The sequence below is a fragment of the Leptopilina heterotoma genome, unplaced genomic scaffold (genome assembly GCF_015476425.1).
Source record: "Leptopilina heterotoma isolate Lh14 unplaced genomic scaffold, ASM1547642v1 Lhet_47, whole genome shotgun sequence".
Taxonomy (NCBI): Eukaryota; Metazoa; Arthropoda; class Insecta; order Hymenoptera; family Figitidae; genus Leptopilina; species Leptopilina heterotoma.
The window spans coordinates 1,682,763-1,709,965 of record NW_025111098.1 but is presented as its reverse complement, the minus strand read 5'-3'; the positions used below and the strand labels follow the sequence as shown (position 1 = coordinate 1,709,965).

Here is a 27,203-nt window from a genome sequence, read left to right as displayed (position 1 = left end):
TTGGCCTTTAGTATGAAAGCACCTTTATGTATTAGCGTGGTTATATATTGCAGAAGAACCTTAAGTTAAAGTCGAGGTTATCGATATTCGACTTCGCATTTGAGATTCTCGATTACTTTCGATTTTGCCAAAAAAAAAATAATAAAGAAGAACACGTGGTGTAACATACAGTTGTAAGCACGTTTAGACTGAACAGGTTAAGAACGAAGTTTATTTAGTTGAATAGTTTTTTTTAAAATCAGTGAAAAAAGTGTCTGATAATGAGATTTTTGATAATTTTGTAATATTTTGTATACTTGTATTCAGTGTTCTTTAAACAATCATGTCGGACAATTTACTTATCAATTGTTTATCAAGTTTCTGCAGTGAAAATAGTTGTTGTGAAAATATATTTGCCGCAGTTTTACAGTTGAAGGTAATTAACAGAATTTTTTATTTAACTTTCGTATTATATTAAAAATATTTATGATGGTGTGGAAGAAACTTGCATAATTTATGTATGCAACTGTATGTATGATTATGATTTAATTATCCACTGGTTTAATTTTCAAGTATGCGATTAAAATTTTAACCTTAAATTTTAGATTTACGGATTTCTAGAGTATAGTTAATATATTTCAATGATCTTTGGGCCTCTATTTTAGGCAATGGAGTCAAAATATGTAAACTCATTAAAAAAGTCTTAAATACATTTATTACTAGTCTATAATTTATAGCTCAAAGATTAGCACAAAACATTTTTTTTGTCCAACGCCTGTAGTAGGAGTTATTTGTTTATTATCATTTGTGTTTTGGATTAAATAACATTTATTTTTATAATGATTTTAATCTTCTTTTCAGGAACTCGATTCTATTCAAAGATGTACAGTTCTGGAGACAGTTTGCAATTTATTAAAAGATGCACGATATACAACGAAAATTGCAGAACACTTTCGTCCTATTCTCTTAATTTTATTGACTTCGGTGATACCGATTTATGATCAGAACATCCATACTTTGGAAACGTTGAAGTTGAACCATCGAAGGAATTGTTTTATTCTTGGCAAACTCATTGGAAGCTATCCTGACGTATTGGGGTAAAAATATATTTAAATATTAATTCAGAGTGTCTACTAACCGGGAAACAGCCAGGAATTTAATTTGACCGGGAATGAGCCAGGAATTTTATGCAAAATCCGGAATTTTTTCACCAAATTAAAAAAAGTTTTATTATTTTAATTTGTTTTTAAAAAATCGCTTTTTATTTCAATTTTAATAGAAATTTATACTGTGCTCTAAATTTAAATCAGTTAAAAATAATTAATTTGATATTAAAAAATCAGTCACTGATTCAAATAAATAGTATGTAAATAAATTTTTAAAAAATTATTGAATTAATAGAAATTTTGTGAAATTCAACTGAAAATAATAAAATTTATTAAAGAATTTCATTAAAAACTTTTTAACAAATTGAATTTTCAAAGTATTTTAATTTAATAATTCATAAATAATTGAATTTTATAATGAGTCACATTCTAATGTATTCATGATTCTTTGTGCGAAGATTAATAATTAAAATTTTTAAGTTAATTTGAAAAAAGATACACACTCAAATTTTTTTAATAAAATTGAATTTTTGCAAAGTTTTTTTGAAAATTCTGAAAAATAAGATTTTTGAAATTTTTCAAATCTGTTGTTTCAAGATAATTGAATTTTTATAAACTAAACAAATAATTGAAAATTTTTGAAATAATATAAATTTCTTTACATTCTATTAAAAATAATTAACTTCTTTTAAAGAATTTTACTTAAATTTTTCCAAAATAATCGAATTCCTCGAAAAATGTAATTATTCTTAAAAATTTTATTAAAATTCATCGAAAGAATTCAATTATTTCTAGAAACTGGAAAAAAAATCTTCTCGAGAAATTATTTCCATAAAATTAATTATTTCCATAAATAGCAAAATTCTTCAGATTTACTAAATTCTTATGAATATTATTTTTAAAATTATATATTCAAAATGATAATAAATAATATTTACTTTTTTCTTATCCTGCTAATATATTGAATTTCTGCAAGGATTTTTATTATTCATGAAAGAATTTAAATATTTATAAAAATAATTTAATTTCCTGAGAAGAATTTTATAAAATTTTTTAAATAATTGATTTCTTTCGACTAATTTTATGCAAATTCTAATTTAAATAATTGATCGATTTCTTCATGTTTTATAATAAATTTATATGAGAAAATAGTTGAATTCTTGCAACAAATTTTATTAAAAACTTTTTTAAAGAATTCAATTTCTCAGAATTTTTTAAAACTTTTTGAAAATAATTAAATTTTATTGAGAAATTTCATTAAAAAATTGAAAATAATTGAAATCTGACGAATTAAAAAAATTTTTTTCATATAATGTATGTATTTTATATGCATTCCTTTGAAAATTGTTATTTTTAAAAAGAATTGAATTCTTGGGAAGAATTTTTTTAAATTTCTTAAATAATTGATTTGCTTCGAAGAATTTTATTTTTTACGAAAATAATTGAATTGTTTCGAAGATTTTTAGAAACATTTTTGACAATAGTTGTATTCTTAGAAAGAATGTTATATTTCACGAAAATAATTTTATTCTATGATAAATTTTATTATAATTTTTCAAATTTATATAAAGCATTTTATCAAAATTTTTTAAAATATTTGAATTCTCGAGAAAATTTTTATTATTTACCTACGAAAATAATTGATTTCTTGTGAAGAACTTGTATTTCAATTTTTTACAATAATTGGATTCTTAAGAAGAGTTATATTAAAAATAATTGAATTGTATTGGAAAATCTTATTAAAATTGCAATTTTATTAACTAAATCTTCTAAAGAATTTTGTTAACATTTTTTTGAATAATAGAATTTTTAAAAGATTCAAGGAAAATTCTAATATAGTTGGAATCAGAAGTATTTTTACTCAAATCATAATTAAAGTCGCCACATATTATTACATTATCATAAGAATTAATAAATGTTAGATGATTCAGAGGTAAGTTTAATTATTATTTAAAAAGCAGAAATGTAGCAAGCAACAGAGCCTTCACTAAATTTACTTTTCAAGAACTTAAACAAATGGACGCTCATTGCTAACAAGGGAATCTTCCGTGAATAATATAGTACTTTTTTGTTATAGATTTGCTCTTCATTATTTTGAAAAACTCCCAGCTCCGTTTTCCTCGATAGAAGAAAATGGAACTGTCGAAATGAATGAGGTTGACGAACCTATGTTAATTGATACAATAACAGACTGTGATATTGTTTCATCCTCTTACAATATTTTAAAAGCGAAACCACATCATTTTAAAAGAAAATGGAATTGGTCAGAATTTTACACATTTTTAACTCATTCTGATAATAAAGTCAAATGGTAAGTTCAAGTTCTTAAAAGATTCTTAAAAGTAAAAGAAATGGTATGTCAATGTAATTTAATTTTCAGGATGGCTTGGAATTGCATTGCTATTGTTTTAGACATGTCTGAATCGTTACGATTAAAATGTGTCACATCGCTAATCGATTCAACCATAATAGACGAATTTACAATGAATTTGGATAAGGAAAATACAAATTTCCATTCTGAAAATATTTTATCTGAAGAAGCATCTAAAGAAATTGATCTTCTTTTAGAGAAGATACCTTCTGTTATTTCTGTTTCTGGTGTTTTGCTTCCTATCTTAAACAATAAGATGGAAAAATTGAAGTGTTCTTTAGTGACTGTTCCTTCTATGAAAGAGAACTTACGCAGTTTAGCTTTAGCAGTAGCAACGGGAAAATGTGTTTGTGTTCAAGGAACGGTTGGTTGTGGAAAGACCAGTATAATTGAGTACATAGCTAAAGAGACTGGACGGAGTCAATCGGATTTTATTCGAGTTCAATTGGGCGATCAAATCGATTCCAAGATAATGCTTGGTAACTATCGTTGCACTGAGATTCCCGGCGAATTCATCTGGCTGCCTGGTATTTTAACGAAAGCGGTGACTGATGGAAAGTGGCTCCTTCTGGAAGATATTGATAGTGCTACCATGGATGTATCAAGTACTCTGAGTAATTTACTCGAAACGGGAACATTGTCCGTCCCCGGACATCGAGATTTGATTCAAGTTAACAGTGGCTTTCAATTGTTCGTCACGCAAAGACTGTTCTCTACTTCCGCCGGACTTCGTAAACCTGTTTCGAATGCTTCGAATTTGCTCTCGAGACATTGGACTTGCGTTAACATGGAACCACTTTTAAGGGATGAGCTTATAACTATTATAGAAACATTATTTCCAAAATTGAGGACAGTGGCTTCAAAAATGGTAGACGTCTTCTTGATTTTTCAATCAAGTGAGGAAAGTGATCAAGAGTTGATAAATATTTCTTCTAGACCTAGAAGACTGACGTCTACAAGAGATTTAATAAAATGGTGTTCGAGGGCTGATGTTTATTATAAATATCCTACGAGTGAAGAGGAGAAGCAAAATCTTTTTGAAGATGCAATTGATATTTTTTGTTGTTCGACACCTGACGAAGGTTAGTAAATGTTTAATTTCTTAATCGCTGACATATCCCCACTCTAGCGCTTTTGAATGTTTTTGTCTATAACGGTCAGTTGCGTAGGCAGAGGGTTAAATCTAATTATATTTTTGAAATAATTATTAAAACAGGGCTCGAAGCAGTGAAAGTATTTAAAAATACGGACTTTACGGACCAAAAATTAAAAATTACGGACCATTTACGAACCAACTGACAAAAATTGTAGAATCAGGCCGAATCAAATAAGCGAACATTTTACTTAAAACTAGAAATTAAATTTTTCATAACTATAAAACATGAAGAAATCGATGACTCCGAGTCTTCAACTCGAAGTCATCGAAGTCACCGAGTCGAAGACTCAGAGTCATCGATTTCTTCATGTTTTATAATAATTAATAATAATTATTAATTATTAATAAAAATAATTTATAATAATTAAAATCATTATCAATTCAATTATATTATTTTTAAGAATTTTTATCTAAAATTCTTCTTTCTATCGATAATTTTTAATAATTTTCGAAAAAGTTCTTTGACAATTTCCAAATTCATTTCTTTACAATATTCAATTTTACAAAATTTCAATTATTCGTAAATTCTTTAATTAAATAAATATTAGAAAAAAGAAACTAAAAATAATATTAAAAGAAACTCAATTAAACTTTTTCAAAAAAATTAATTACAAAATTCAATTATTTTTTAAAATTCAATTATTATCTAAAATTTTAATTTTTAAATCAATTTTTATTAGAAAATTCTACTAGAATTCAATTATTTAAATACAAATAAAATGCAAATAAATAATTTATTGAATAATTGAACGTTTCTTAAAATTCAATTCCCATAAAGAATTGTTATCAACAAATTTTCAAATAATTGAATTCTATCAACGAATTTTAATAAAATTTTTAAGAATAATTACATTTTTCGAGAAATTCAAATTAAAAGTAATTGAAATTCTGCATTGAATTTTATTATTTATGAAAATAATTGAATTCTTGCGAAGAATTTTATTAAAATTTTCAAAAATAATTAAATTCTTGTAAAAAAATTAACAGGAATTCAATTATTTTTAAAATTTTAATAAAATTCTTGTCATAAATTAAAAATAACAAAATTCTTAGCAGATCTTCAATTACTTTCAGAAATTTTAATAAAATTTTCGCAAGAATTTAAATATTTTCGTAAAATAATAAAAGCTTTGCAGAGATTCAATTATTTTCAAAAGTCTTAATAAACTTCTTTGCAAGAATTCAATTATTTTCAAAAATATCAGAATTTTAGCAGAAATTTAAACATTTTAAAAAGTTTTGATAAAACTTTTTTTGGTAGAAATTTAATTATTTTTAAGACAATTTTAAAAAAATGTCTCGATAAAATTCAATTATTTTTAAAATTTTAATGAAATTCTTCGAAAGAATTCAATTATTATAATCTAAGATTTTAACTGAAATCTATTTTTAAATCAATGTTTATGAGAAAATTCTACCAGAATTCAATTATTTAAATAAAAAAATAAATAATTTATTGAATAATTGAATGTTTCTTGGAATTCAATTACTATTAAAAATTTTATCAACAAATTTTTAAATAATTAAATTCTTTGCACGAATTTTAATAAAAATTTTTAAGAATTATTTCGAGAAATTCGATTAAAATTCTATTGAAAATAATTGAATATTATTACTTTAAAAAATAATTGAATTCGTGTGATAAATATTGTTAATTATGAAAATAATTGAATTCTTGGGAAGAATTTTATTAAAATTTTTGAAAATAATTGAATTTCTGCAAAGAATTTTATTACTTTTGAAAATAATTGAAACTTTGCAATGGATTCTATTAAAATTTTTGAAAATAATTGAATATTATTTTTTTTTAAAAATAATTGAATTCGTGTGATAAATATTGTTAATTATGAAAATAATTGAAATTTTTAAATTAATTTTATTAAAATTTTTGAAAATAATTGAATTTCTGCGAAAAATTTTATTACTTTTGAAAATAATTGGAATTTTGCAATGGATTTTTAAAAAATTTTTGAAAATAATTGAATTTTATTACGTTAGAAAATAATTGAATTCGTGTGATAAATATGGTTAATTATGAAAATAATTGAAATTTTTTAATGAATTTTATTAAAATTTTCGAAAATAATTTTAATTTTGTCGAAGAATTTTGCTATTTATTTATAAAGATAATTGAGATGTTGACCTCTTTTTAGATTTTTCGAAAATAATTGAATTTCGGAGAAGGATTTTAATATTTCTAAAGATAATTGAAATTTTGACGAGAATTTAAAAAAAAATTTTGAACATAATTGAATTTTTGCAAAGAATTTTATTACTTTTAAAAATAATTGTCTTCCTGCAATCATTTGTAATTTCTCTAAAATTCTCAAAATTATATCGTACCTACAATTTACGAACTTTTCATCCTTTTTGAATGAAATTACGGACTTTACGGACCTTTTTTTAAAAAAAACGGACTTTTACAGACTTGAAGCAAAGTTACGGACTTTTTCAGGATTTACGGACCTACTTCGAGTCCTGTTAAAATTATTAAAATTTCGACGGCTGTGACTGTCGAAACGTAAAAACAAGTCATGTGTGTTTTTTATTATTAACCTGACTTGGATTGATTGATATATTCTCATCTATTGTTTTAATTATCAAAATGTTTTGTTTTTTATGTATATTTCAGGAAGGAGACAATCTTCAGTAGTAGCAATTGGACTCAAGTTAGGTATCAATAAAGTGAATGCAGAAAATATATTTCAAACATACAAACCATCGATAACGTGTGAAAAGGACTTTATAGTTGGTCGTGCAAAGTTACCATGCAAAACAGTTTCTTACGCGAGTGTCGATAAAAGAAAAGTGACATTTTCCTTCACGCGTCCATCCGCCTGCTTGCTAGAACGTATAGCTTGTTGCGTAGCTCAAAAGGAACCCGTTCTCCTCGTCGGCGAGACAGGAACCGGAAAAACCAGTTCAATTCAATATCTTGCCAAGAGTACTGGAAACACTCTCATCGTTATTAATATGAATCAGCTCAGCGAGAGTGCTGATTTGTTAGGAGGATACAAACCGGTAGATATCAAATTTCTCATAAGACCCATAAGAGAGGAATTCGAGTTACTTTTCCGCTCGTTCTTTGCCATTGAGCCGAATAAGAAATACTTGGAAGCCATAGCTTTGTGCTACAAACAAGAGAAGTGGGACAGTCTTCTAAAATCAATGACTGTCAGTGCTAGGAGCGCAATAACTAGATTGAAAGATTCCTTCAAGGCTGTTAAATGGGAGAAGCTTCTTTTGAAAATAGAGAAACTTTCGTCGCAAGTGAAGAGTAATATGGCTTTGGGTTTTGCTTTCGTGGAGGGAAGCCTTGTGAAAGCAATTCAGAAGGGACACTGGGTTCTTCTCGATGAGATAAATTTGGCTAATGCCGAAACTTTGGAGTATTTGTCCGGTTTATTGGAAGGTTCTTCAGGTTCTCTGTCACTTTTGGAACGAGGTGACGAAGATTTAATAAAACGACATCCGGATTTCACTCTCTTTGCGTGTATGAACCCAGCCACGGATGTTGGGAAAAAGGAATTACCGATTGGTTTTCGAAATAGATTTACAGAATTTTTCGTTGATGAACTAACGTCAAAGATTGATTTGCAGATATTGGTTGACTCGTACCTGAAGCAGATGAACCTGCAATGTAAACATGAGACTATTGTTAATTTCTACATCAGTTTGAGAAAAGAGGCGCATTTGATTTTATTTGACGGGACTATGAATAAACCTCATTATAGTTTACGAACACTGTGTCGAGCTCTAAGTATCACTGCTGCTAATCCCTGTGAATATGAGTTAAGATCTTTGTACGAAGCATTCTGTCTTAGTTTTCTGACCCAGTTGGATCATAAATCATATCCGATTGTTGAAAATCTGATCCGAAAATCGATGTTGGAGGAGAAGACAGCGAAAAGAATTCTTTCCAGTCCCATTTCAAGACCTAAGAGTGACTTGGAGTTTATTAATTTCGAAGGCTATTGGATTACGAAAGGAACCGAGGTTCCGAACACACCGGAAAATTACATTCTGACGTCGTCCGTGAGGCGTAACTTGAAGGACATTGCTCGAGCTGTGTCGATAGGAAAAATGCCGATTTTGCTGCAAGGAGACACGTCTGTCGGAAAGACGAGTTTAATCACCTATTTGTCGAAAGCATCGGGCCACGTCTGCGTTAGGATCAACAACCACGAACACACTGACCTGCAGGAATATGTCGGCAGTTACGTAGCCGACGAGACCGGAAAACTAGTTTTTCGGGAAGGTATCTTAGTCGAAGCTATGCGGAAAGGTTACTGGATAATTCTCGACGAGCTGAACTTAGCGCCAAGTGATGTTCTAGAAGCTCTCAATCGTGTTCTGGACGACAATCGAGAACTCTTCATTTCGGAGACGCAACAGGTTGTCAAGGCTCATAACGAGTTTATGCTCTTCGCGACGCAGAATCCACCTGGATTGTACGGAGGAAGAAAAGTTCTTTCCCGAGCTTTCAGGAACAGATTCGTTGAGTTTCACTTCGACGAAATCCCACCAATCGAGTTGCAGGAAATAATGCAGAAACGGTGCAGTATGCCAGAGTCGTACTGTAAGCAAATAATCAACGTGATGAAAGATCTGCAGATTAGACGCAAGACGACCGCTGCCTTCGCGGGAAAGAAAGGTTTCATAACCCTTAGAGATCTATTTCGATGGGGCGAGAGATTCCGCCTAGCACCGGACGTTAAAGGTCTGTATGACTGGAGTCAGCATTTAGCAGACGAAGGCTACTTGGTACTAGCATCCAAAGTTCGTCTTCCGGAAGAAGAAGCTGAAATTCGTCAAGTAATCAAAAAGCACCTAAAACGGGACGTCGTACCCCAAGATCTGTTCACTTTATCTAAGACAACTTCGCCCGTTACCAAACACATTTTAGAAGAGATCCTCCGAGAAGATATCTCCGAATTCAAACACATCGTCTGGACCTATCATCTCCGACGCATGGCTGTTTTACTCAAAAAATCGAGCCAATTTCACGAACCGGTTTTACTCGTCGGCGAGACGGGTTGTGGAAAAACTACCAATTGCCAACTAGTCGCTGCGATCCAAAAGCAACAGTTACACGTCGTCAATTGTCACATGCACACCGAATCTTCCGATTTTCTGGGAAATTTACGTCCTGTCAGAAGTCAGGACAGGGAAGAAAATCAAAAACTCTTCGAGTGGGTCGATGGTCCCTTGATTCATGCCATGAGGAACGGAGACTTGTTCCTTGCAGACGAGATCTCTCTGGCTGATGACAGTGTACTTGAAAGGTTAAATTCCCTCCTGGAGCCTGAACGTACGCTCGTTTTAGCAGAGAAGGGAATCGATTTAACAAATGCGCATAAAACAGGCAGTATTATCGTCGCTAAGGAAAACTTCCTCTTCGTCGGTACTATGAATCCAGGCGGTGATTATGGAAAGAAGGAGCTTTCTCCTGCCTTACGTAATCGATTTACGGAAATTTGGTGCGATCCCTGTACGGAAAGGGGGGATTTGAAGATAATAATAGAGCATAATCTTCGGGAAGATGTGGCGAAAGGAAACATCTCGGAGTGTATTTTAAATTTTCTCGATTGGATGAAAAAGGGTGATACTCTAAAGAGTTTTATTGTTAGTACTCGGGATCTTCTGAGTTGGGTGGACTTTATTAATATTTCTACGGGAGATGGTTTATTGTCGGTGGTGGATGCTATTTTACAGGGAGCTTGTCTGACTTATATTGATGGACTTGGATCTGGCGGTTCGAAGCAATTAGATGTTTTTAAAGACAACGCGTTGGGGTATTTACAACAAGAGTTGTATTCATCATTAGGAATAGCGCCTTCTGTGGAAAAACTTACAGCGGTTAGGGATTTGAAAATCGCGACTGAGGATTTCTTTGGGATCGAGCCTTTCTTTATTCCGAAGGGTCATGATTTTTCCCCAAATACGGAGAGATTTACGTTTTCTTCTTCGACCACAAAGCTGAATACTTTGAAACTACTGAGGGCTATGCAGATCAAGAAGCCTATTTTACTGGAAGGAAGTCCGGGAGTTGGGAAGACGAGTTTAGTCTCTGCGGTCGCGAGAGCCTCGGGGCATTCTTTATTCAGAATCAACTTGAGCGATCAGACGGACGTTTGCGATTTGTTCGGAACGGATTTGCCCGTTGAGGGTGGTAAGGGCGGGGAATTTTCCTGGAGGGACGGACCATTTTTGCGCGCTTTACGAGCTGGACATTGGATACTATTGGATGAGCTGAATTTAGCCTCGCAGGCTGTTTTGGAGAGTTTGAACGCTTGCTTCGATCATCGGGGCGAACTCTTCATTCCCGAGTTGGGGAAGACTTTTAACGTCACATCAGGAACTAAATTCTTCGCTTGTCAAAATCCGATGAAACAAGGAGGTGCTAGACGAGGACTGCCGAAATCGTTCCTGAATCGATTCACCCAGGTTTTCGTCAGTACACTGACAGAGGAGGATCTTAAGTTTATATGCTATTCGCAATTTCCGGAATTGTCGGAGGAGTTAGTGAGAAGGATGGTTGATTTCAATAGTAGAATATCGTCAGAAGCTGGTATTCTGTGGGGTCTTAGCGGATCCCCCTGGGAAATGAATCTGCGGGACGTTATCCGATGGTGTGAGGCGACTATTTCTTCAGCGAAAACTCAGTGTAGTGAAAGGGACTTGTCTTATAATCCCGGATGCTGCGTGGAGCTGATCTACGCCGATAGGATGAGAACTAAAATCGACAAGGAGACGGTGCTGAAAATATACGGAGAGATCTTTCCGGATTGTCCTCTTTCTTCCAGTCAGCCAATTTTGCATGTCACTCATGACAAATTGTACTTTGGGGATATGGTTCTAACTCGAAGTAATTCGTCGCATTATGAAGAAGATTTGTTACTGTTGCGAGATCAAATGAAAACGCTAAGGAGCCTCGCGCAGTGCATCAACATGAAGTGGATGTCTATAATCGTCGGGGGACCAGCTAGCGGAAAAAGCAGCGTTGTCCGCGTAATCAGTCAGCTAGCGGGGCAGAAATTAAAAACAGTCGTCGTTAATTCCGCGATGGACACAAACGAAATTTTAGGCGGGTTCGAGCAGACCGATTATAATCGTCACCTGGAGGAACTTTTCGAACGCACTGAAAATTTACTGATTGATTGCCTAAAAATAACGATCTGTGAGAGTAACATCGAAGTTATAAAACATTACCATGAGTCTTTGGAAAACGTCCGAAATATTCTGGAAGAAACATCGAAAACGGGAATTGAACTCTTCCTACAGAAGCTAGACGACTTGTACCGGTTAGTTTCTATGATGAAGGATCTAGACCGTCACCTTGAGGAACTAAACGAAATCTTACAAAAATTAAACAATCTTTCCCGAATCGTTCAACAGGAGATGTGTCTCAACGCCGGAGGGAAATTCGAGTGGGTGGACAGTTTACTAGTCAAGTGTCTAAAAGAAGGTCATTGGTTACTCGTCGATCAGGTGAACTTCTGCAGTCCTGCTTTACTAGACAGACTCAATGGTCTACTAGAACCAAACGGAGTGCTAACAATCGGCGAACGTGGCACAACAATTGATGGCACTATAACAACTATCAAACCACATGAAAATTTTAGACTCTTCCTGACAATGGATCCAAAGTACGGAGAGATTTCGCGGGCAATGAGAAATCGGGGCGTGGAAATATTTTTACTAGATCAGGGAAAAACGGTAAACCAAGATCTCGATGTCCGTTCACTTCTATTCAGTTCCGGTCTCACTGTTAAATTACATCAAGATGTTCTGTTTGAAATTCATGACAAAATTTCGCAGGATATTTCAAGTACAGAGGCGTTGAATATCACACATCTTCTCAAGTCGGCTTTTTTGATAAAGCAACAAATCACGAGGGGTTTTTCCCTAACATCCGCTTTTGAAACAAGTTGTCAAGATGTTTACATAAAAGCAAGAGCGATTAGCGTACAGCAAACAAAAAGTCGTCTTGAACTTTTCATTCAAGAGTCGTGTAAACTTTTTTCTTCTGTTGACATGGAGACGAACTTTACGCCTAACTTAGAGACAATAACCTGGAAGGTTGAAGACTGTTTGGAGAATTCGAAATTAGCGAGGATAGAACAACAGGGGGCCTTACTTAGTTACTTCACCCAGAACTTAATTACTTCATCCATTAATTCTTTGAGGATTCCGCTGGTCGATATAGCGGAATTTTTAAACCTCGGGAACTTTGAAAATCTGAAAGAAATGTTCATTGACGAGATCTTTCCTTATGTGTTACTGGAGTTTTTTGAGAAATCTTCAATAGATGATGTCGAACTCCGAGCTCGGTGGCTTCTGAAGAAGAATGCGACACAAAACGAAATTTTACAAAATAGCCAAAAGTTAGTGAAAGAAGTTCTATCGTTTGAATTTAGTTTTCCGAATTATGCCCTACCTTGGGATGCGGCTCTACCACGAGGTCTTACAAACGAGGCGAAGGAAAAAAATAACCAAGATTCGAACAGATTGGCGTTACTTCTTTATTGGAATAATATGGACAACGAATTACTATTGAAACAATCAGCAAAGAAAGAAACTGTAAGAAGATATTCTACGGAAGTGACGAACGGAACCATGAACACTTTTTGCAAGGATGAACCGTTGATCGACAACTTCTCACCTTTTACGAATCAGGTACGAAAGACCATTGATATCACACTTCGAGAGAAATCTCTGCCACTGACGCCTCAAGATTACTTGAAAATAAGGCTAAATCTTCATTGGTATAAAAGATACTACGAGCTAGGAAACCTAGTTCTTGAAATTGACAAAAAGCGAACGAAGCTCATTAACATTGATAAGATCAGTTTACTGTTGAAGGTGCACTACAAGTGGTTGATAAAGTTTCTAAAAATGTTTTCTTCCCTTCTGTCCAATCATCTTTTGAGTGAAAGTTGCAAGTCTGAGATTAACAGTTTGTTCCAAATGATAGACGAAACAAATCGGGATCTATTCGTCATGTACAATCCGATATTGAAGATTGCCAAGAAATTCAAAGCTGTCATGAGTCTCCCACTCCCGTATTCTGACAAACAAATTGCTGATTCGTTCTCCCACTTGATGTACGTCTCACGGTGTCTCAACTTCTGGACGATGATTGTGGACAATGAAGCAAAAATGTTTTCAAATCTCTTGATATTATTGTCACCTAAGGGAATTGAGATTCGGCGTCAATTACTTGAGGACTGGTACACTTTTTTCAAAACAAATTGTTTTAGTGGAACTGAAGAACACCTTCTGGGAATTAAAGATTTTTGTGTAAAGAATAATTTGAAAGTGGAAAATTCTGGTGAATCAACTTTAGAGTGCTCACTAAATCCAACGGAGGAAGCAGCACTTTCAGGGAATATTCAACTTTGGCCGCTTTATGAACATATGTTTCTTCGATTTGCGAATAGAATTCAGCAGGAAATTTGTGCTGCAGCTTTTGGTGGAGCAGAAAATTGCCAATCGGTGGAAATTGTCACACAACTTTGGCAAAAATGGAGCGAAGTTCTAAGCATACCGGTAAATGTTTTGGCGGTAACGAACGCTGCTTTGCTTTTCAATCAGGAACCAGAGACGGTTTGCAGACTGATTCCAACTTTGTCTTATTTACTGAAACGATTCGCGAGGGGAAACTACGCTCTTAATAATTTTAAGAAATTATCCAACTGGAAGGGATTTTCCTGTCAACCGACGGAAGATAACACTGCTTTTACTCCATACTCACAGGTATTTTAATATTTTTACTTCTAAACATATTCTATTAACATGTTTTACTAAAATTAAAACGTTTTAATTTTTAAAAACTCGGATTTTTCCGAAAAAAAGCAAAGTTTTTACTTTGCTTAAGTCAAACTTATGAAGTGTTACAAATAATTTATAATGGAAGTGCAAAGGAAAAAATTAATTAATTTTCCAAAAGAATTCTATTATTTTCTAAAACTTTAATAAATCCTTCGAAACAATTTAATTATTTTTTTTTAAATAGTAAAGTCTTTGCAAAAATTAAATTATTTTCAATAAAATTTCACGAAAGAATTCAAATTTTTTCCTAATTCGTTAAAATAAAATTTTTCAAAGGAATTCAATTATTTTTTAAAAATTTAATAAATCCTTCGAAAGAATTAAATTATTTTTAATATAATTTAAAATTTCATGAAAAAATTCAATTTTTAAAAATTTTTAATAATATTTTTCGAACAAATTAAATTATTTTTTAAAATTTTAATAAATCTTTCGAAACAGTTCAATTTTTTTGAGTTTTTAATAAAATTTCACGAAAGAATTCAATTTTTTTCTTAATTCGTTAGAAAATTTTTCAAAGAAATTCAATTATTTCCTAAAATTTTAATAAATTCTTCGAAAAAATTCAATTATTTTTATAAATAGTAGAGTCTTTGCAATAATTAAATTATTTCAAAAAAATTTCACGAAAGAATTCAAATTTTTTCTTAATTCGTTAGAATAAAATTTTTCAAATGAATTCAATTATTTTTTAAAAATTTAATAAATCCTTCGAAAGAATTAAATTATTTTTAATAAAATTTCATGAAAGAATTTAATTTTTTTTTATTTTTAATAATATTTTTCGAACAAATTAAATTATTTTCTAAAATTTTAATAAATCCTCAGAAACAGTTCAAATGTTTTTTTTTGAGTTTTTAATGAAATTTCACGAAAGAATTCAATTTTTTTCTTAATTCATTATAAAATTTTTCAAAGAAATCCAATTATTTTCTAAAAATTTCATAAATCCTTCGAAAGAATTCAATTATTTTTATTTAATATAGTAAAATTTCATGAAAAACTTCAATTTTTTTTAATTTATAATAATATTTTTCGGAAAAAATGAATTATTTTCTAAAATTTTAAAAAATCCTTCTGAACGATTCAGTTTTTTTTTTAATTTTTAATAAATAACATTTTTCGAAAGAATTTAATTATTTTCTAAACTTTTATTAAATCCTTCTAAACAATTTAACTATTAACAAACATGTTTATTTTTTAAATTTGAAAAAAAAAATTGTTTAATTTAATTATTTTAAAAATTTCCAATTAAAATTATTCAAAAAACTACATTATTTTCACAAAAACTTAATGAAATTCTTCAAAAAAATTGAATTATTTACAAAAACTCTAATAAAATTGTTTAAAAGAGTTTAATTTTGTATCAATAATTTTAATAAAATTTTAATAGTAAAATTATTAATTACATTTATTAACAAAATCGATTATATTTAATAAGTTAAAGAAAATTTTTGAAAGAATTCAATTATTGTCAAAACCTTTAATACCTAGAATCTATTCTTCAACAGAATTTAATTATTTTCTATATTTTAATAAAATTCCTTGAATGAATTAAATTATTTTAGAAAATTGTAATAAAATGCTCTGAGAAATTTTTTTATTATTTTCTAAAAATTTGAATAAAATTATTATTAATAAAGAAAATCGATTATTTTAGAAACATACGAAATAAATTGTTTATGAAATTCAATTACTTTCTAAATTTTCAATTAAAATGATTAAAGAAACTTTTTAAAAAATTTAATGAAACAATTTGCATAATTCCTATTTCTTAATCACAATTTTCGTAGAAAATTCTCAGTTTTTTTTAGAAAATAATTTACACCATTCATATTTCTTAATTACAATTTTTTAACATTTACATCTTTTTTTTCCTTAAATACAATTTTTTTTTAAATTCTAAGTCTTTTTTTAGAATTGAAGAGAAATATTTTTTATATTTAATTCGTTAATCTTAATTTTTAACTAAAAGAAAAACTGAGAATTTAAAAATATTTTTATAAAATAGTTGAGAAAATTTTTATAAATTTAATATGTCAATTATATTTATAGTTATAAAATTTTTAGTTTCTTTCGGAAAAATATTTCCATAATTTCTTTTTTTTAATCATAATTTTTAACGAAAATGTAATTTATAAAGAAAGCACAATGAAAAAATTTGCATACCTAATTTTTATTTCATAATCATAATTTTTTAATAAAATTTCTATTATTTTTTTTAAATAAAAAACTTTTTTTACAAAATCGATTTTTCAATTACAATTATAATTTTTAATTTAGAACAAAACTAAGAAGATTAACTGGTTTTAATAAGATGAAGGAAAAATATGTTAGATAATAATTTTGATGTTTTAGTCATATTTTTAGGTTACATAAGTTTTAGTATTTCTTATAGAATAATATTATATAAAATAGAAATTCAGCAAACTTTTTTCTTTATTTTTAATGAAAACTTGCTATTTTGTAAAAAAATTGTCATTGAGGAAGAGAAATTATGCAAAATTTTTTTCTGTTTTAAAAAAAATATAATTGACGAATCAAAATTATACCAATTTTTTTTAATTTTGTTTTTCTATAAAAAATAAAACTTTTGTTTTTTTTTTTTTTGAGAAATTGCATTTCTGCAAGTTTTTTAAATTTATTTAGGAAAAAAATTTGAAAATTATAACAAAATTCCAAATTATTAAAAAAAAGTAAAAAATTTGCATAATTACATTTTTCCAAAATATTTGCAAAAAACAGTTTTTGGAAAATTTGAAACGTGAAACAACATATAGTAATTTTATTTATTAATACGACCGAGTGAAAAATAATTATTTACATTAATACCCCTTATAAATGATCATTCAACTAAAGTTTCAATTTTTTAAATTCAAATAGTAAATGTTTTAATGACAGAATCAATAATAACTTACTTTCTTTTTCAGGTGGAACAGAAGACTCGATCTACTCCAGCGCTATTGAATTTAATTCTGGAATTATTACTGAATAAAACCCAGACGAAAAATGACACCTCCGTACTTGCAATGCCCTCTCTCGGTGCACATGAATCACGCATAAGTCAACTTAAGAAACTCAACATTTTACTCTGGAGAAATAATGCGTCTTTTAATTCTAAAAAATTCGATTGCCTATTAAATGATTACGAAATACTGAAGACACAAGGAAAGTACTTTTTGGAATTGAACAAGAATTTGCAGCTCGAAGACCAGTGGAAGCTATGTGACATTGAAAAGAATCTTTTGCTGGAATTTGAAGAAATTCTCTGGGAATTAAGAAGTGCACCCCAAAGGGATAGAATATTTAGACAAGGTAAGGCTTGGGCTAAGTTTGGTTATTTGCAAACATCTCTATTCACATCGTTGGGATACGTCGATCCACTCTACAAAGTTGAACGAAAACTCCAATATGCTGAAGAGGACATTAAGGATCTGAAATGTACGTTTTATGTTAAAATTCTAGAAGGTCGTATTTTTGGGAAGAAAGAAATTGATAATTCTCGTTTCAAGGAAATAGAACCGATGGTAAAAAATATTATCGCCGACCGGGAAGTTTTACGAACGAAGAGAGCATACCGACCGGCCAATTCGGACTTTTTGATACTCGTCAAAGAGTTTGAAAATTTCCGTAACACATTGGGTAGTTTTTCAGTTGTTCAAAATCATCTTCTAGAACTTTCGAAGGTATTCGACGATTTCGCCGGCAAAAATCCGGATATCAAGCGAGCGGAGAATGTGGTTCTCAGAACCGAAACTTGGCAAGAGTCTTTGGAGCAATTTATCGATCGAGTCGAAAATCGTTTTCTCTCCTCCTATCCAGATCTTATTTTACCAGCATTTGCCGCTATATCGGACATGAAACATGGAATTAATATCATGACGACTCATATTCAAGGGATGATTTCCAAAAGTTCGAATCAGGACCTAGAAGGTTTAATCGAAAAAATGATCGTATTTCCTACGATTAACCGACGACAGTCAAGTTTGTTAGATTTGGTCGACTTCTGTACACTTGACTCAACCAGGGAGGTTATAAATAAAAACCTTCGAGTTGATAATCAATTTTCTTCCTTTAGAGAGCAGTTTAAAATAACCTTGTCCGGTCTACACGAACTACATAATTATATTTTACTAAACGGCAAACTTTCCAAAAAATTGTGGAGCAAATTGAGTGAAATAATGCACCAGGTTATTTTGATTTGGAAACAACAGCAGAAGGAAATTCTCCAGCAGGAGCTCGATGAAGAAAGTATGTACAAGAGTACTCGAACACATGCTTCTCAAACTGTTGAGGAAGAGGAAATAAAGCGAGAGATCGAGAATCTCTTTCCTACTTACAAGGAGACGGATTTTAACGATTTTGGAATTGATGCTCAATGTCAGGGAACGGAAAATGGGGAAGTTAGAACGAAAATAAAAGAGCGTCGTTCGGTTCTGCTTTCACTTGAAGATATTAAAGAAGTCAATCGGGTTTATTCGAGTATTTTGATATCGAGTACTTGTGGATCTTCTGATTGGCTAAAAGAATCCTTGCGGGGAACCGTATCGCAGAAATCACCGGATTACGTCAATCCGCTACTTTTGCGTTGCAATACGGTCGGAATGTTACTAGACAATGTAACAGTGTCACTAGATTCGAAAATCTCCGAAAGATTGTATTCGAGTTTGAATTATTTAACATCCGCGACGCTGTCCATCTGTCAGGGGAAGAAACTGTCGGGAAAGAATCAGGAGACATTTGATTTTTACAAAGACAGTAACATTTCTGAAGTCAGTTCCTGTTTGGGAATATTGAGAAACATTTTGGATAAGATTTCCCTTTTGCTACAAGAGTGGCCTGAGCACCCGACCCTAAGGGCTATTCGCGTGGTAATTCGAAGAATACTAGAATTTCCCGTAACTTCTTCGATTGCGAGATTTCTAACAGGTTTGGAATTGTTGCTAGTGAAAATGAAAGAGTGGGAGGAGAACGCCCACAAAGGGGTAAGTCTCTTCGAACACATGGCTAACCTCACCCAACAGATTGTTTCCTGGAGGAAACTCGAACTCGCTTCCTGGAAGGACTGTCTGAACGTCACTTTTTTGAGACTTCGAGATCAGAGCGCAAAGTGGTGCTTTTGGTTGTATACTTTACTCGAAAGTTACGTTAACAAAATTCATCCGGAAGATGATTGTTTCGAAGAGGTTCAAGAGGTTACTGTTCCTAAAGAGGAACAGATTTCCCCCGAAAAGTTAGTGGAAGTTCTGCATTGTTTCATCTCGAAGTCCTCTCTAGTGGAATTCGAGGCCCGATTGCAGTTGCTGTTAACCTTCCACTGTCATGCCTTCTACTTTAACTCGAGTCCAGAACGGGATGAAGTGTTGGCTATTACCTGGAATATCTACAACTACTACAAACAATTCATCGACGAGGTGAATACAAAAATTAACGGTCTACGAAATCCGATCGAGAAGAAGTTGAAAGATTTCGTCAAGATCACTCGGTGGAATGACATCAGTTACTGGGCGGTGAAGGAAACAATCGCCAAGTCCCACAAGACTCTACACAAGTTCGTCAAGGAGTACGAGAAAGGCTTGAAGGAGAACGTAACCGCCTGTCTGGTAGTCAAACCAACAAATAACCTGAACCATAAGGAGAATTTGAAGAAAGTAGATCCGGATATTTTTCTCCTCCCTTCGGAATCTTTCGAAAAAGTTGAAATAGACAAAGAGAAGTTAATACCAGACCAATTGGTGACTAGCCTAAAGACTAAAATCGCCGCATCAAGGTTCGAGGAAATTAGAACAAACCTCGAGAATCTGGTCGAGGACTACATGGAGCGTAGCGCTAACCTCAAGAAAATTGAAATTGACAACACTTTACCGAAGCCGAAACAAATATCTCACGCTAAGAGTGTATTGCAGCAGAAGAAGAAAGCACTATCGGATTATTTCAAAACTATAGCGCACTTGGGAGTTTCGTATCGAATCGGTATTTTAGCTTGGAAGAATAAACAGAACACTGTGATCGATCTAATGATACCGCCCCTCGATCTCAATGCTCTGAGAAACTTTGATTCGCAAGCGGACAAATTAATGCTCGACCAATGGCGCGACTGTGAAAATTATTACCAGAAATCGGTAGCCGAATTCATTGCTTTAACCCAAATGTTGTCGAATGCCCACAAGGATCTAAACCCTCTGAATGTTGAGCGCTTCAAAGGTTACTCGGCCCACATGCTCCTGATGGCGAACGAGCAGAAAAGAACCCTAACGGAGGAGATGAAACACTTTGTCGCAGTTCGTTCCCAAATCTACAGTCTGAAGAGTGTGAACCTACAATCAAATCTTCCGAAACAGGAGAATCTATTTACAATTGCTAAAAAGTTCAAGAAACTGTTAATTACTTTACAATCAAGTTTAGATCAGTTACAACTCTGCTTCGACGCCTGTCCCACTAAAACTGACATTGAAGAAAATGAAATCTACGATATGGAAGAACTCCCGCTTACGGTTCTTTATACAACCAAACAGGATCCATTGTTTGGGAGTGTTAACTCATTTTTCGGGGATTGTTCCCTTCGGGTCAGGACTATGACCCTTGGGTTTAATTCCTTGTTCCGTTCCTCTGTTCCTATTTTAACGACTGAACACTATGAGTATTTGAAGAAAGGTAACGAAACTCTGGAGGGTTTGAGGACGAAATTAACCGAGATTGAAAAATCGTTCGGTGGTGAAGTGAACTTGAATCATTCGTTAATTACAAGCATTGTGTACGTTAAGGAAATAATCGAAGATTATTTGTTCCATTTAGTGGAATTTAATCAAGTGGGAGAGGAAACATATGAGTACGACGAAGATTTACTGGAGTTTGAAAATACGTTAACGGACCTACTTCGTACTGCTGTGACTACACTCCAAATTGACGAAGAAGAAAAAGAAGAAATTTGTTTTGAAGTAGAAGATCAATTGGAAAAGAATACAATCACCGAAATGCTCATCAAGTCCCTACGGAACAAACTAACGAAGCTAGAGATAGAAACTGTTTCTAAAAAATTGGAGAAATTGATCAACTTTCACTTTGGAGGGTTTGAAAAACTACGTAAATTTCTACCTTTGTTAGAGCAATATCTACTATTCTCGGAGTTCTATCTAACGGAGCAGGTCGCTAGTTTTCGATTAACATGCAAAATGCTTCACTTGCAATTGAACGTGTTTCTCGATTTGGCTATTAACGGTTTTTGCATACCGAAGAATTTAGAACTTGATGTCGATCCAAACGGGGAGGAAAATTCTCAGGAAAATACGGGAAAAGGTGGTATGGGTCTGAGTAATGAAGAAGGAGACCAAGACGTTTCGGATCGAATCGAAAGCGAAGATCAGTTGGAGGAAGCGAAACAGAAGGGTCAAGAGGAGGAAAAGGATGAGAAATCGTGTCCGGAGGAGGAGAACGGTATCGACATGTCGGAAGATTTTGAGAGTAATTTACAAAATATGGAGAAGGGAGAAGAAGACAATGAAAATAGTGATGAAGACGATGGGGATTTGGATAAGGAAATGGATGAGACGAACGAAGGGGAGAATCAACAGGATAAAGAACTGTGGGGAGACGATGAGGAAACGGAAGAAAATAAGGAGAATTTAAAGGACGATGAGAATGCAGGTAAAGGAGAAGAACTTGACGACGAAACTATGGGTGCTAAAAATAATGAAGAAACACTACCGAAGGAGTCTGGGGAATACAAAGAAAAGGAGGACATCTCAGACCTGAACGAACCGGACATTAATGACGATCAAATAGATCCTTATCATGGTAACCAACAACCGGAAGTAGAACCGGAAGCGCTCGATTTGCCCGATGATATCAATTTGGATGAAGACGACGCGATGGATCAGGAAAACAAGGAAGAGGATGTGTTCGACATCGATAATATGAAGGAACCGACGTTACCTCCTGATGAAGAAGCAAAGGAAGATCCGAACGAAGAAGCAAGCGAAGAACCGAATGAAGAAGGACAGGAAGAAACGAAGGAAAATTCTGAGAGTAATGAAGAAAAGGAAGTAGAATCCGGTGACGAGGAAGGTGAGAATATTGAAGCCGCTCCGATCGAAAGTGAAACTGGACCCACTGAAGAAGGTGCCGACGAAGTTCCTGACGAAGAAAATAGCCCGGAAGAGCAGCAGACCGTTCTGAACGTTGATGACACTGACAAAAGAGGAGACAACGCAATGCAGATCGACGGAACCGAAGGCAATGAAAATAACCCAAACCAAGAACCAACGGAAAAAGATGCTTCGAAAAAGGAAAATGTCCAAGACTCGCAGAACGATTACGGAACCGGTAAATCGAACCAAGGTTTCGGGAAAACGGAATCTGCTATTGACGAGGGTGGAGCTTCGGACGAAAGAAATACCGAAAATACCCAGAAGAAACGAAAGACCCCCAAAGAATTAAAGGACGAAAATAAAACTCTATTAGAGGAAAACGAACCAATTGTGAAGAAGCCAAAAACCGATATTCAGGAGAAGGGAAACGAAAAAGAAATTTCGGAAAAGGAAACAATTGATGAAACCGCTGATAAAGAAACAAGATTCCGTCATGTGGACAGTAAAGAATCTTCTAATCAATGCGCGGTCGATGCGGCGACAACAGATCAGGTAAAAGAACAAGCCTCTAAAATTACAATGGAAGAAAAAGAAAAAGAAGAAGAAGAAGGAACCGAAGAACAGGATGTGAACATGCTTTGCGAAGACGAACCAATGCAACAGGAACCTACTGATCAAATTCACCCGGAACAATTTTCAACCCTCGAGGATAAAAACAAAGGAAAGTCTTCAAAGGCTAAAAACGAATGCGAACAAATGGAAATCGATTCAGATTCAATTTCCCAATTAGTAGAAACGGAAAAAGTTGAGAGAGGAAAGGACTCGGCCTTCTTCACAAACCTGGAAAATCTATCAATGGAAAATGCGACGAAAGACTATGAGCACAGGAGGAATGAAGTGAAACAAGTTTTGGCTCACTGGCGAACGGAGCCAACTACTGAAGAAGCGATAAATACCTGGAATGCTGTAAGCCTAATTACCGACACTGCAGCTAGGGAACTTGCCGAGAAACTCAGATTGGTTCTGGAACCAACGCAGGCTTCACGGTTGAAAGGCGACTACAAGACTGGAAAGAGGATCAACATGCGGAAAATTATCCCCTACATAGCGAGTCAGTTTAGAAAGGATAAAATTTGGTTGAGACGAACCAAACCGTCGAAGAGAAACTATCAAATCGTTTTGGCAATTGATGATTCAAGTAGTATGGTGGACAATGATTCGAAGGAAATAGCGTTTGAGTCACTTTCGTTGATAAGCAAAGCGCTGACGTACTTGGAAGCTGGACAATTGGGTGTAATCAGCTTTGGAGAGGATGTGAATGTTCTTCATCCTCTTGGGGAAACTTTTACACAAGAAAGCGGAGCGAGGTAAGGTTTTTTTTATTTAACATCTTGATTACATAACATACACTCGACTCTTGGATTTCTTACACTTATGGGGACAAATCCACTCATGACTTTCAGCAAAACAAATACAGGGTTGCCACAGAAACCCAGAGATTGGATTTTGTCGAAACTTGTTACTCAGGGGTTTTTGGGGTCACTGATTACGAATCTGAAGTCAGATTTTGAAAATTCAAAATGGCGGATTCAATATGGCGGACATTTTTTTCAAAGTTGCTCAAATTTACATAAAACTTGTTACTCGGGGGTTTTCGGGGTCGCTGATTACGAATCTGATGTCAGATTTAAAAAAAATTCAAAATGGTGACACCGAAAACCCCCAAATAACAGATTTTGAGCAAATTTGAGCAGATTTGAAAAAAATATCCACCATTTTGAATTTTTAAAAAATTTTGAAAATCTGACTTCAGATTCGTTGTCAGCAACCTCGGAATCCCCTGAGTAAGAAGTTTTAATCGAATAATATTGGTTGATTTTTATAAGAATACCATAAAAAATTTTAATAACTTAAATTCTTCTGAAATTAGTTAAATTTATTAATGTATAGGTATTTAATTAGTTATTAAGAATAATGGATTTATAGAAGAATTTTAGTTGAAAATGATAAAAAAAAATTGAATTTTAGAAGAGTCAAAATCTCAATTATCTTTATAAATAATAAAAATTCATTTTCGAAATTAAATTATTTTCAAAAATTTTAGTAAGTTTCAAAAATTTCCCTCTATTGAATGATTTTCAAAAATAATAAAAAATTTACGAGATTTCGATTATTTACAAATTTTTTATAAATTTCTTCGCAATAATTTAAATATTTCCATAAATAATAAAATTCTCTTTAGGAATTCAATTATTTTCATAAATAATAAAACTCATCGCAGAATTCCAATTATTTTTAATACAATTTTAATCGAATTCCTCAAAAACTATAATTATTCTTAGAGTTTTTTTTTTATTAAAATTAGTTGAGAAAATTCAATTTTTTCAAAAGTAATAAAATTCTCCTCAAAATTTCAATTATTTTTATAAATAATAAAATTATTCTTCAAAATTTAATTATTTCTAAAAATTTGAATAAAGTTAGCCAAAATGCAAATATTTACAATTTTTTTTATAAATTTCTACTCAATAATTCAAATATTTTCATAAGTCATAAAATACTTTAGATAAATTTAATTATTTTAAATATAATTTTATTCAATTTTTTTTTAAAAAATCAATTATTATTTAAAAGAAATTTTATATAATTCTTCGCGGGAATGCAATATTTCCCAAAAATTCCACTAGGTATTCTTAAAAATTTTATCTAAATTCTTCGAAAAAAACAATTATTATTTGAAGTTTTGATTTAATTCTTTAAAAGAATTCAATTTTAAGAAACATTCAATTATTATTGAATAAATTATTTTTTCTTATATTTAAATAATTGAATTCTCGTAGAATTTTCTAATAAAAATTGATTTAAACATGAATTTCAGTTAAAATTTTACATAATAATTGAATATTAAAAGCATATTATGAATTTTTAGAAATAATTGAACTTTGAAAAGGCTTCAAATTAAAATCTTTGAAAATATAAATTTTTCATACTTTTAACCAACAATTTTGTAGAATTTATTAAATTTTGTTTTAAAAGTTATTCGAAGTTTTTATTTTCTACTATAAAATTGAAGAATTTCCGAATAATCGATGAAATTTCGTAAAATTGAATTGTAAACAAATAGATTTGAAAATTCTCAAAGAAATTTTTCAAAAATTATTAAAAATACCATTGATTTAAAGAATAATTTTAGTTAAAAATTGTAGAAAATTTTGAATTGAAATTCTAAGGTATTTTTGACTTCATAGAGGAGCAACCTACATAACATGTACATTATAAAATAAACTATGCTTCAGTTTGAAATTAAATCCAAATTCAAAGTATAGCTAATATTTCCATTTTAATGAATGTTTCAGATTGATGCAGAAAATGAGATTTGAGCAGACAAAAACGAAAGTACCTCAGTTGGTGGATTACAGTATTGATATGTTTAATATGCAAAATGATTCAGTCGAAAACGCAAAGTTACTTGTTATATTGTCGGATGGTAGAGGGATCTTTTCCGAAGGAAAGAATAGAATGGCTTATGCAGTACGTAGGGCGAGATTAGCAGGCGTTTTCACAGTATTCGTTGTTATTGATAACCAAAAGAACAAGGTAACTATTTTTTAACTAATAATTTCTATCTTTTTTGTTCATCTTTTCTAGTTTATATTTACAAATATTTGAGAACATAGGGGCAATTCATAGTTAATGTAAGACCATTTTTGGAAATTTAAACACAACAGTGTTTATTAGCACCATTTTTTTTTGTTGATCATAAGAAATAGTTGAACAACCCCCCACCCTAAATGTGTTACGTAATTTATGAATGGTCTCATACTTTAATATAGAAAATCATTTTCACAAAAATATTTTATAAATTGTTTATTTGTTTGAAGGAATCCATTCTTGATATTCGGATGCCGATTGCAAAACCTGGACAACCGCTAGTTATCCAATCCTACATGGAACACTTTCCATTCCCATTCTACATGATACTGAGAGACATAAATGCACTGCCTGATATTTTAAGTGACGCTCTAAGGCAGTGGTTTGAATTAATTGGAAATATGGATAATTGAAGAATTACACCGAGAATTATTAATCATTACTTTTTGATACATGTATAATAAGAAATTGTATAGATGATGTATAATAAACAAAGTCATGTACATTATAGTATAGTTAAAACTATAATAAAAACTATTTTGTCACAAAATTCAGTATTTTTTGTTACTATTTACATCAAGAAGAATTTCATTTTATGAATGCCATTAATTTTAATTGCTAAAAGATTTTCCATAAAGGGAAACTCATAATACCTATGAATAATTATTAACCTATCGAATTCTATAAACAATCCTTCTTCTGAATTACGGTTTTAAATTTCCCTTTGCTAAGATTTAACTCAATTATCTACTATAAGATAAAAAAATTCAGTAGTTTGGGTTTGTTATTTCCAAGTTCTAAAAACTGACATTCAAATTCATACTCAACATTCATCATCTTGAATTGTCAAAAATCGATTTTTTGAAAATTCTTCCGCCATATTGGATTCGCCATCTTGAATTTTAAGAATTTTATATTCGATTTATTATTATTATTATTATTATTATGCAAACTACAAAATTTATTTTCATGAATCAAAATTTTTCAATAATTTCATAATCAAAATATAAAATATTCAC

The 27,203-nt window shown here is 31.8% G+C and overlaps 1 protein-coding gene across 1 annotated transcript; it reads left to right on the top strand.

Moving 5' to 3' along the window:
• The first annotated feature begins 155 nt into the window (after positions 1-155).
• Positions 156-26,734, top strand: LOC122507369 (midasin). The gene is made up of 8 exons (XM_043620031.1): positions 156-415; positions 841-1,076; positions 3,163-3,396; positions 3,466-4,538; positions 7,245-14,371; positions 17,377-23,900; positions 25,890-26,130; positions 26,415-26,734. Exons 1-8 carry the CDS (start codon positions 323-325, stop codon positions 26,595-26,597), a joined length of 15,711 nt encoding a protein of 5,236 aa, XP_043475966.1. The 5' UTR covers positions 156-322; the 3' UTR covers positions 26,598-26,734.
• The last annotated feature ends 469 nt before the right edge of the window (positions 26,735-27,203 follow it).

Bases quoted from the DNA above. Each gene is read 5' to 3' on its own strand.
- LOC122507369 (XM_043620031.1), top strand. From the start codon at position 323: ATGTCGGACAATTTACTTATCAATTGTTTATCAAGTTTCTGCAGTGAA. The intron at 416-840 runs GTAATTAACAGA...TCTTCTTTTCAG, and splicing joins CCGCAGTTTTACAGTTGAAG to GAACTCGATTCTATTCAAAG. The intron at 14,372-17,376 runs GTATTTTAATAT...TTTCTTTTTCAG, and splicing joins CTTTTACTCCATACTCACAG to GTGGAACAGAAGACTCGATC.